Below are 13,003 nucleotides of genomic sequence, written 5' to 3'. Positions count from 1 at the left end.
TCTAAGGCAGTACCACCTTTTCATCAGCATTGCCACGTTAACCATCAAAATTTTACCAAAGATTACTGAAGCAGGTTATAACTTCAAACAAAAACTACGTCCTTTTAGGCTGTGTCGTTTTAGCTTTTTTCTTCTGATTTCCGACCCATCTTTTTTTGTTTTCTTGGCACTTGCTACTACTGAAAACTGCATAGCTGTGCATACAGGTCTTTTTTGTTTGTAATTGGGTTCCCCTGTAGTTCTTTATTTTATAGGAATATATGATTGTGTAATTTTCCACTTAACCAATTCAAACAATCAGATTTCATTATCACTGCACTTGGTACTTTAATGTTGTTCCTTTTCTCTTCATTCCTGGCTTCTTCTTTTTTCTCTTTTTTATTTCCATCTTAAGTATTTAAGGAGGAACTGCGGGCAAAAGGTGATAAACACTACGACACCAACAAGCCATTTGGGATGGAGATCAATGCCAGCAAGACCACGGTTATGGTGACTACAAGGTATGAGTTAGATAATCCCCCATTATCACTAGGCTATAGGCGACTGACCAGTCAAAACAATGTACCACCTCTTGTACCTAGGTAGTTTGCTTTGCTCTGATAATTTTCATAGCTGTAATGTAAAACGAAGACTAGTACCTGCTAGCCTCCAAAGACTAGCCATCTACTGGAAAAACAACCATCTGGCCAGTGAAGTAAAATTCCGCCTATTCCATAGCCAAGTCTTCCCCATAGTCTATGTATAGCTACGAATTATGGACACTCAAAACCGAAGACAAAAGAAAACTTCTAGCATTCAAGATAAAATGCCTCTGTTGCATTGTGAGAACTGGCACTGACACCCAAAACCATAATTTCGATTGTTGACCTGGTTTTGTGGGATTCTGCCACCCTGCCTAGTTATTAGGCGGATGACTGATGACGTACTGTTTTGAAAACCCTATTCTCCCAAGAAGGAGCAGATCAGGTATGGACCCTGTAAAGGTACACTATGAATTGAGCTTGTACTTTTCACTAGTTTTGCTGATATTTGGCTTTGACTGGGATCCTTTTTGGTTGAGATGAAAAGCTTTTAAAGACAACGTTACTTCTTTTCCACAGGGTCGAATTGTTACAAAATTTGGAAAAGGTAACTAGGACATCAACTGTTGCTTCTGGCTAAGTCTGGTTGGTATCCAACTGCTTTTAGTAGATATCCTGATAACTTAAATTTAGATACTCCTTTTCTCCAAAGGGGCTGGATTGGTTCAAAAACCCTAAAAGACACAAGAAGGACATTAGTTGTTGGTTAGTACTGGCAAAGTTTTGTTGAAATGCAACCACCTCTGTTGCTATATTTCCTGATGCCAGGAATTTAGGAGCTCTTATTATGCACAGATGTCAAATTCGGCCTATGCCCTGAAGACGAAAAATATGGAAATTATTCCTTATTTCTATTGAGCTTTGTTAAAATCCGAAGTATTATTATGGTAGATATTCTGATGAGAATAATTTATGCTGCATTCATGTAAGATGCAGATCTGGGTCTTGCTCCTGGAATACCACAAGTAGGACTCAAGCTTCTGCCAAATTTCATTGAGATTCGACGACTTGTTCTGTTAGATATTGTGATGACAACAATATAGGTACCCTCTCTTCCCATAGAGGTTGATCCGGATACGGATTCCCAAAAGGCACAACTAGGATGTTTACCCTTACTTCTTGCCAAATTTAGTTGATACTCAACAGCCGTGTATGGTAGGTGTCCTGACAAAAAAGAAGATGCTAAGGCATTCAATCCCTTAATGTGGTTGGATTAGGCTTGGATTCCAAAAAGGTATTTTGTGGGAAATTGTTGAAATGTTACAGCCCTTCCTGAAAACTGGAATTTAGTCCTCATTCCTAACAGATATAGGACTGTGTTGAACCCTAAGAAAGTGCTGAACATCAGTTCTTTCTTTCCACCAAGTTTGATTGAGAACTGACAATTTATTCTAGTACTTCTGTAATAACAAAACATTTTAAATCCCCTATGTACAGGTAAAATTGAGTGTGAATTTCTTAAGACCCCACTAGGACATTTACTGTTTTCTTTCACCAAATTTGTTTCTATTTGATGCCATAGTGACAAGAATTAAAAGGGTCTGAATGATGATAGATCCCCATAATGTGCAATCCCGTGGCCCTTTCAACCTTTTCTTGTCGATTTCCTAAGATCCAACTAGGACATTTACTCTTTTCTTCCACCAAATTTGTTAGGGTTTTATGTCATAGTGGTAAGAATTAAAAGATCTGAATGATGACAGATCCCCATAATGCATGATCCCATGACCCATTCAACCTTTATTTGTTGATATCCTGCTGTAGTGGATTTAGGGAATTCCCTCCCCCTCAGAAAAAGAATTGTGTCTAGACGCTAAAAAGGTCCAATAAGGGAATATTATTACTTTCTAAAAAGTTACAGTTATTTACATTCTAGTAGATATAATAATGATAGGAATTTAGAAACTCTCTCAGCCCACAGGGCTCACAATGGATAAGCAGACCTACTCTTATTTGTCACCCAGTTGGTTCAGTCCAATAATCGCTTCTGCTAGTGAAGCTGATGACAAGTATTTAGAGATTTTCTCTGTCTCCCCAACTTCTCTTCCCCTGCAGAAGTTAGATTTTTCCATACCAAAAGCCACAACTACGCTTACCCTTACTTCTCGTCAAGGTTGATTAAGATCTGACAACCTTTTTCAGATAGATGCCCTGAATTCAAGAATATAGGGTTCCTCCTGCCCTCCCTCTGAAAATTTATTAAAAATTGAAGAAAAAGACGATATTTGGGAATTCTAAATCCACTCTTTTAGACTTGTTTTCTGGAAATTTAGAAGACATAGACAATTTTGGTCTAAAGATACACGATTCCATGTTTTAAACAAATCTCGCATAACATGATCCCTAAGAAGTTTACTTTTGGAGCAAGGGCAACTGCATTTGGTTTAATTTTGTGTATTATTTAGTAAGCTAGATGAAAACATTTTGGGCAAAAAATGATAAAAATAGAAGCTTTTTTACAAAGTCCCACAAATGCATAAAATTATATTAATGATTCTGATTCTAGGAGAGTCTCCAATTTTTTTCAATTTTCGGTTCTGATCTATCATCCCATCACCAACATTTCTGTTTGTCTATTTGTTGATTTATAAGTAAGTTTTACTGTTGATAACAGGAAACAAACGAGATGAACTGCTTTGGGTAAATTATACTATTAGTTTCTCTGAGAATACATTATCTTACCGAATAGACACTAAACTGTTGAAAAAGCATTTTTTGTGACAAGGCACCGTCACTTTTAAGTTACAGGCTGCCCCGAGTGAGCTGTACTCCCCCCTCCCTACAAGCATCTTGGCTGTTCATACCATGTGAGCAGAAAATTATGTGTTTTTTGTTTGTTTTAGAAGCTTCTCTGTCTATCTCTCTCTTTCTTTCTAACTCTCTTTTTTATACTCTTTCTCCCTCTCTTTTCTTCTTAATCTCTCCATCAGAAAAGTTTGGGGTAGCTAATAGGATTGCTATTGTTGCAATTAAAGTGATGTTAACCTTGTAACTGTCTACATAATTGTGACCTTATGTATTTTTAACCTTTACTTATTTATTTGTAGAAGGTGGCATCATTTTGAGTCACTCTGTCTTGCGTAAACTGAGTTCACATCTGGAGTGGTGTGCTGCAAATATACCCCTTGGGAATGATGATATCGTTGTGGGTCAGTGTGTAAAAGAGGCTTTGAAATTTCAGTGTGCGCCAGAGGCACAGGTGAGTTTTTATTATTGCATTATTCAGCCAACTCCTCTAAAGGTTGAATTAAGCAAATGTAATTATTAACAGTTTTGTCTAGCTGGATGTACAATAAAAACTGCTTGTTTTAGAAGCCTATCTGACCAAGATCATTCTAAAATGTACTTGTTATCCGTAGGCCTTACTCAGTGGTATAAGCAATAAACCAAAAATTGATGGTACATACAAGAAAAAACATAATGAATCGTCGTTTGCATTTTTTCTTTTCCTGTAGGCTATGTTGTATGGATTTTGTTGAATAAAAAACAAAATTTGCCCATTTTTTTACGACTCGTCTTTTTTTGTTCAAATTTTATTTTGGTACTTACTCATAGAAAAATACTTATACGCGCAGATCGGGTTAGGGAATTTTTGTGTTAACAGGCTGCACTTGCTATTTACATTAAAAAAAACATGAACAGTCAACTCAACTGAATAAGACCTACAATAGCATTTAAAAAAGGGAACATTTGAAACAGCAGAAAGCAGTGTAGGGACATGGTGTAAATTTACGTATAAGTCTACTCATAAATTTAAGGAACAAGACAAACTGAGCAGTCATTTGTGTGTATTTAGTTTTCTAGGGAGTAGGAAGGGACTTTGACACCCTCCACCTCTCTCCTGCTACCTAGAAATTGTATATAAAATGGGAAATCTTGATGCGTGCATAAAAAACAACAGTCTGGGAATTGAAGCTTTGTTTTTTCTAATACCTGCGCCTCTAGGGCTCTTTGGAAGCCCCCCCCCCCCCATTCTCTGTCCTTTCATGGAATGATTATTTTGACGTTGTTCTTTGGGTTATTTCTTTCTACTTGTACGTATAGCCATTACTTGTTTCTCAGTTAAACTGATGTCTCTACCCTGTCCTCTCTGACCCTAGGAGTCGAAAAATACTCATTAAGTGCAGCATTTGGCTTCATACACAAATGAACTCTGCTTCCCAGAAATCTTTTTAAGAACTTCTCCTCCTAAGACGTTGTTCTTTTGGTGCTCATGCAGACATTGTTGGTTTTTCAGTCCCATTTTGTTTAACCTTTTGAATGATAAAACTTATCTATGCAACCGGCTTGCGTCAATGACATGAAAAACATAGGAATTATTAAAGGAAGTTTGTTGCAATTTGTCGGGCACTGTGTGATAACATATCTATAAGATCCTTAAACTGCACAATGTGTTTGGTTTATAAAAAATTTTGCGCTTTAGAACGTATCGTTTTAAACTCAAATACTTGGGTGTTGGTGTATCTTAAAAAGCTTTTTCAAAAAAAATGTGGTAGAGGAGGGTTCTCTGGACGAATAGAAAGACTCTTCTTCTACTTGTATCCGCTTATCGCACCATCAAGCCGTCTGAGGCGATACAGATGTTCATGCTCCTATTCAACTCTATTCAAAGCTTCACTCTTTGCTACCGCCCATAAAGTCGACACTTCCTTTAAATTATTTATATTTTTTATTGCTTATATTTTCGCAGGGTCAAGAGTATGCTTCGTTACCAATACCTAAAGATATAAGTCCTAACCAGATTGAAGATTACCTTCAAACTGAGGTGGCAGCTTTTACCAGCAGCGTGACAATTCACCCAGTTAATGATCCAGCCGTTCTCTATCAGCTACATAGACAAACTACGCTTGTGAGTTAGTTCCTTTACTTTTTTTCTGCAGCAACATCTTATCGATATCTATGACTACTAATCAAACTGTTTTTCTACTTTGTATTTTTTTTATTTTATTTTTTTTGTGCCTATATGCATGAACGGGTTTGCTTTTCATTGTTTTGTGGTAAAGTTTGTCATTTTAAAAATAATAACCAGTATTTTCAATTGGTAATTTTTTAATGTGTGTGATTAGAATTACGTTACCAATTTTTGTTTTTGTTATTATTGATATTTATATGTAAACTTAAATTTTGCACTTATTTAGCCAGTACAAAAAAAATTCTTAGTCCTGACTGATTGTAAAGGTTATGCAAGGCCTGTTATTCTATTAAGGTGCATTTGTAGCTTCTTTAGCCTTCGTGATCATATTCTGTTTTTAGCAGGTCTGGAAAACAGTGGGACATTTATTAACTTTTGTACCTTTTTAACGAACGCAGCCTCGAGGTTTGGGGGTCAGGATTAGTTCATGTGCATGTTTCGGCTGAGCCACCGAAGTTCTGCAGTTTAGTATCGTTACGATTTATCGTTTGGGTCGAGACAATGGAATAGCCTAACGTTTGAGGTTTGTCCATGGTATGCAACTCAGGTAATTAATTGATCGGTTCCAATTTGTTTGCAATAAAGAACCTTCTATAGACTTCTATTATCTAATACGCACAGATTTTCAATATGAATCATCGGAGGACCATTATTAAGGTCCTTGGTCACTTGGTATCTCCAAGCACACAGTAGGTATATATTTCACCAATGCTGATTGATTTCTATGATTTGTGAGATTGTTGATTGCATGTCTGAGGGAATCAAATTAATCAAAAGTCATTAAGTACCATGTTTCACAACGAGTTTCGATTTCTACTAAAGCTGGTATTCTAGGGTTTTCTGAGTCCCGTAATTAAAACCTGAGGATGCTATTACACAAAAGCTGGACATGTTAAACTTTATTGAATATCATAATTATGCCAAGACTTGCAGTTGTGTATGATCGGAAAGCTCCGAAGTGGAGCCCTTGTCCCCTCCAATACCCTCACCTCTGCGTCAACAACTTCAGTTATGAATACATTTTTTATCCCTTTCAGCTCAGGATTGTTCAGAGATTACTCAGGGAATTGCCCTAAAGGATTCAACCATAAATGAGAATGAACCATTTATGGAGAGAACCATAAATACATTACTGGAGTTTTTTTGGACCAGCACAGTATTGAGGGATTTCCTCAGTCTCCGCCCTACATTTTTCATGTATTTTGGTTCGATTACCTAATTATTAAAAATAATTAAGATTATTGCGTGACTATCCTAATCAAAACTATTCTTGATACACGTCTGAAGATGCTGTTTTTATCTTTACCAAAGTTGGTATTGAAGGTTTTTTGTATAAAACTTATTAGCCAACATAGCTACTACCAGTATATACAAAAAATGTCAATTACAAATCGAACAGAAATGAAGATAATTTTTTTATGAGAAGTAAAGACGGAATTTAAAACTAAAAGCAAGTAGAAATTAGCTCAGATAAAATACCAAGTCTAAAACGAGCAGAGTTTGCAATGAGCAATAATGCTAATCTGAAAACACACACAAGATACCAAAGATAAAACTAGTACTGCCACCCATTAAGTTCTACACCCCCTCGAAAAATAGAGTCATTAACACTAGTGAAAACAAATATCTTTTTCTTATGCAATATAGCATTAAGAAACTATAAATCGTCAGTCTGGTATCAAAAAGACTTATCTCAATATTTGTAAGTTTTCAAAAGAGCAGAAAAAAACCTCACAACTTTTTTATTTCTCCTCCAATAACCGCAAAACATAAACGGATCGATGTGTGAAATCAACCAGTTTTTGTTTTATGGTTATTAGAGGGAAAATAAAAAGTTACGAGGTTTTTTTTCTGCCCTTTTGATTGCTTACAATTTTGGAGATATTTCCTTGTGATACTAGACTGGCGAAATACTGCTCAATCTTCCGGGAACTCTTTTTCTTGATATCAGTTATTTGTGACATTCAATTTGGTTTTAGTAGTCATACATGGTAAACATTTTCAGTTATCTTTGTCTTTTAAATCTTTTTCATTCAAATGTACAGAAAATCAATTAGAGAAGTTAAATTTCCAGTTTTAGTTACTTATTTATTTTTCATTAAGCTATACATCATAATTTAAGGGTATTCAACACGTCATTTAGTTTTCTATTTCGTAAAAAAAATTGTTTTGTCACTCTTTTTTTTCATTTTACTTTAAGCCCGTAACTTTAAAATGTAGATAAAATTAACTGGCTAAACGAAACTTTCTATTTAAGCACTTTATTGAGTATTTTATTGTGGAGTTTGATAGTACTTTCTTCTTGTTTAATTTTGCTTTCTGTCGATGGAAAATACTTCGTTGCTCTTTACTTAATCTCTGTAAACATTTTTTAGCTAGTTCTTTATTTTTCAGCGAATTATTGACACACTTGACGAGAAAATTAGCGATCTACGTTCTGCCATTGTTAGCATGGCACAAGTGGCTCCTGGTGGCGTTGCTGCTTTGACATGGCCAATTGGTAGTCCTCCAAGGTCCAAACCCGCTTCACGTTACGACGTTATTCGCTGGGATTATTTCAATGAAACTCATATATTCTTAGATAAAGAAAGTAGTGTTGTCAAATGTCTAGTTGGAGTTGAAAAACAAGAAGTCGAGGTAATTTATTGGTATTTAACTGGTTTCTTTTTGTTTTACCAAAGAAAACGTATCGAGTGCAACTAAAAGATGAGTTCTACTGGTAAAAGAACTTTAGTGTACATAGGTAAAAGAAAAAAAACTGTGGTCATAGCTGTCATATCAAACACTATCTCAAAGAAACTATTGCCACATATGCCTTGCCAATACAGTCCTCTTTCAAAACTCTTGCTGCGTAGGCCAAAATCGTGGCCTACGGGGTCAGCCTGAAATGACGATTAGGTTTATTAAAGATTGCCTGCCGATTGGGATCATTTAAGAAGGAAGGAGAAGAGGATGTAAAATTGTTTCCTTTTATATGCGCAGCACTGCATCTAGAGTTTAAACAGGGTATCCAGTTTCACAGCCGGTTGGTATCATTTAAGAAGGAAAGAGAAGAGGATGTAAGTTATTTCCCGTTATACGCGCAGCACTGCATCTAGAGTCTAAACAGGGTAACCAGTTTTACAGCAAATCACACAATAGAAGGAACAAACGAAAAAAATATATTATTAGTACTATACTTGTGTCCATGGGGGGGGGGGGCATTGTCAGAAAAATGAACATTATGTTGAAAATGAGCTTAAAATAAGGAACCTAATAATACTATTTTTATCTTATCACAGTTTTATGTATAACCTAGTACTATATTTGGGACCATCAAGGAGGTGAAGGTAGCAAACGTGGCTTTAACCATAAAAAATAACATGAAATTGTGAATCTAAAAATGCCACTTTTTTGTTTTAGCGACCTTTAAACGACTAAAAAAATACATTTTAAATAGTGCTATGTGTATAACAGAAAAGATCCTGATGTAATGTCATTTGTGTAAGGATTTAGAAGGTAAACCAACGGGAAGGATTTGGTCACCATTATTAGCTTGTAATTTACTAGATAAACTAATTAATTAAACACGATATTTGTTTTATGTAAACTAATGACTAAGATTAAAGTTTATTATTATTATTATAGGAAAAGGGACTTTTAAAGCTGAGTAATTATATTATCGAAACCATTTTTAAAATAAGGCAACATTAACATGGATCAAAGAGACTGAAGTATTGGACGTATTGTACAATTTTGTTTGTATCGTACCAATATTAAGCACTGTTTTAGCAACATGTAATTCAGGCTGTAAACTAGAAAACTAAATCATGACAGAAACGGAAATATGGTGTACTCAGAACACGTAATATAGCCTACTTAATGACATTTAGTGTTTGCGTAAGAAAAACAGATGATATCTGTAGTAAGCAGAATCTGTAAAGCTGCTGACATCCTTTCTGCCGCCCTGTTGAAGTTGTCATTAGGGCTTGCCAGGACGGAAAAGACCATTTTTGAAAGGGTAAATTATTTCGAGCAATAAGGAAATGGCAATTTCCTTGTATATTGCGATTTTGTTTTATTTTGGCAATTTTCATTTAATTCTTTATTTTTTCATGCAGCTGATAACATCTTGGTGAGTATATAATCTTTCTACATTGTACGCCACGTATGACATCTTTTGAGGCAAAGAAGTTTTTCGTTTCGCATTCTGCGAATTTTCATTGTCATATTTTTGTATACTGTAAAATACTAGGGTAACTTACCGCTCATGGCGTTGTAGAGAAACTATTTTTTCGTTCGTCAGGTACTTACTGTATACACAACGCACGGGAACTCAAAAATTTTATTGACAAGAAGTCTTGGTTTTGTTATGGTGTCTGCACGTGAGGTAAGTTCGAAACCTAATCAATTAAATTCAATCAGAGGAACTACTATTGACAACTCAGTGCTGCACCAAGCCGCCTACGGCCAATACAGCTCCATCCACACTCCTCCTCCATCCCAACTGTCCAAAGTCTCCCTCTTTACACCCTACCAATAAGTACCCATTTCCCTTAAATCTTTCCTTACAACCTCCTCCCACCCCAACCAGGGACGACCTGCTCTTCATTTGGCCCTAGAGGGTTGGCCGACTAGGACAATCTTTGGTATTCTGTCATCTTTCATCCGCAGAATGTGTCCTAGCCATCTCAACTTTTCTCTTGTTATAGTCTAAGAAAGCATAATGGAACCACATTTTTTGTACAGCTTACTGTTTGAGATACGATCAGTCAGTCGGGTACCCAAAACCATCCGTAAGCAATTTTTCTGGAAAACATCTTGAAAATTCTTCTCTGTTTTTCTGAGCGCCCACGCTTCAGAGCCATACTTGACCAGTGTCATCACTGTAGCTTCCAATATTTTAATCTTGCTTCCCATTGCCTTTGCTGTGCCCCTTACTAAAAGGTTTATTAAAATAATTCATATAAATTGGATAGAACATAACCCTGCTTAGCCCCTGATTTACTATGAAACCAGCTACTAACCTTATTTCCTTCCTTGACTCCAGCAATATTATTCTCGCACATAACACTAGTCACCTTAATCCATTTATCTGGTATACCATACAAGGATAGGATCTCCGCTAAAGCTTTTCTATCAGCTGAATCAAACTCTTGCTCATAATCTATAAAACTGAAAAAAATAGGCGTTTGATTACTCAGGCACTTCTCAATTATTAATATAAGACTTAAAATTATGCCTATGTATCATCTATCATATCTAAATCCAGTCTACTCTTCTATTAAAACTTTATTTACAGCAGCTTTAAATGTAAAAAGTATCATCATACTAAGTAATTTGCTTCCTATAGAAACGGCGCTAATTCCTCTATTTTTACTGTAATTGTACTCACTCTCCTCACCTTTTTATAGAGGGGTTTAATTGGAATTTTTCTAAAGTCGCTAGGTACTTCCCCTTTTTTAAATCATATTCATTATCTTCAGTAATTTATCTCAAACCTCATAACCACCGTATTAAAAAAAAAAAATAACTCATTTAACATACCATCAGTACCTGAAGTCGTGTTATTGTTTAGTACTGTCACTAGTTCTTGATCACAAAATCAATCTTCCTTCACATCCAAATTGTCACAAACCTTATCATTCTTTTCTATACCTCTTCCTGGGACTCTATCGCGGTTAGCACATTTTAAAAATATTCTGCCCATCTTTCTTTAACTGGGTAAGACCAGATTGACTCTTCCCTCTTAATTTATTAACAAGCCAATACAGTATTTTACTATTATGTCGTCTGGATGCATCTTCCGGATCTCCGGCAATTTTATCCATGGCCTCCACTTCACACCTCGTTAACTTATATTTTAATGTTTTCTCTACTTTCTTCACATTCCACTTATTTTCATAGAATCTATTATTCAAGTAATTCTTGTACAAGCCCCTCCTCTATTTAACAAAGCATTTTCACTGATATTCCTAGATGCGTTCCTAACTTTCTTCCCTAAGATACAATCAGCGACTTCACAATCTATTTTTGAAAGATTATGCCATCCATCTTCTATATTGCTAAGTTTTAAAGTATCCAGTTAGGTACTCAACCGTTCCTGGAAAATTGGTCTCAAGTTCTCATCCTGGAGTCTACCAACGTCATAGCTTCCCGGAAGGTAGTTACCCTTCCTGAATTTCAGCTTTAAACTAACCCTAGACACTACTATACAGCGATCTTATTTTTAACATCAATAACAGCACTCCTATGTACCGTAGTATTTTCTATGGATCCTGCCAGTCTTGGGTTTGGATTAACGTAATCAATAAGGTTAGCTGTCTTACTATCAAGTGAATACTATGTTAACTTATGGGCCATCTTATGACCAAATATTGTATTGGTTAGAGCTTGATTGTTATTTGCTCTCGTAACTGTAAGTAAAATTCATCAGAGTCACTGTTATGTCCGTCAGTGGGTTCTACAGGGGCATATACTACTATTACTGATACACTGAACTTTTATTCATAGAATGAGTGATAAGGATTCTATTATTAATATCATCCCAACCTAAATCAGTGGAACCATAAATACATTACTGGAGTTTTTTTGGACCAGCACAGTATTGAGGGATTTCCTCAGTCTCCGCCCTACATTTTTCATGTATTTTGGTTGTTCCATCAGGTAGCTCCTGGTATAGGTACTATTGGTATATCCCCTGGTATAGGGTATAGGTACAATACCTGGTATATGGTATAGGTACTATTCGTCCCAAGGTACGAAAGTACTTATGGCAGAAGTTGTGGAGAATTAGAATTCAAATGAGACACAGTATTACCATCAAGATCAACTGATTTCGATTTAAGACGATTAATACTCTTAATAACATCACGCTTATCAATTGGTGAAATATGTATTTAAGCAACTGACGCAGGAAAAACATTACAAAATAACTTTGAAAGATTCTGATGAACATAAAAATTAGCACTGGAAAAAGTTTTTGAATAATGATCAATCCATGAGAGCCGAGATAATAGTATAACTTGAAGCTTGTGTCTTGAAAACGTGAATTAATCACATTTTTCCAATCTCTCCTATCCTTTGGAAACTCGACACCAGAAAACCGAACAGTGCGAAGATGTCGCTTGAAAGCTTATTTTGTTTTCTGCTTTGATCAGAACACTGCCACTATCAGGACGTCCACACGAAATCTATATTCTAAGCCATAGTTTGACCTAATTTTACACCTTTTTGAGGCTCTGTTCATTATTCCATAGGACTTTACAGTTACCACAATAATTGGGGCCGCCATAGCTTAAGCTTTTTTCGGGCACAAAATAACTTTTCCATAATAGGAAAGTTATTGTGTCTCATTTTGCTTTAACAAAAAAATGTCTCTCTAAAAAAAAGTGCGCTATGTTTCGTTTGAGATAAATAGAAGACGAGACACATTTTCGATTACCAAGGGAAGTTCCAATGTGATTCTAATATTAGCAAAACTTGTAGAAGATTTAAATTTTCTGTTGCATAAAAAGCTAGTCTATGAATA

General features: G+C 35.7%; 1 protein-coding gene across 1 annotated transcript in view; it reads left to right on the top strand.

The window, feature by feature from the left end:
- Positions 1 to 13,003, top strand: part of LOC136030334 (chondroitin sulfate synthase 2-like) — a gene marked incomplete in the record, with an annotated part of 34,319 nt that overhangs the window by 18,805 nt on the left and 2,511 nt on the right. The window contains 3 exon segments of the mRNA XM_065709249.1: positions 3,629 to 3,780; positions 5,272 to 5,430; positions 7,888 to 8,130. Of these exon segments, the coding sequence (XP_065565321.1) occupies positions 3,629 to 3,780; positions 5,272 to 5,430; positions 7,888 to 8,130 (554 nt within the window).

This window comes from Artemia franciscana, chromosome 8 (genome assembly GCF_032884065.1).
Source record: "Artemia franciscana chromosome 8, ASM3288406v1, whole genome shotgun sequence".
NCBI lineage: Eukaryota > Metazoa > Arthropoda > Branchiopoda > Anostraca > Artemiidae > Artemia > Artemia franciscana.
Note: the sequence above shows the minus strand (reverse complement) of the source record. Positions and strands in the feature narration are given on the sequence as shown.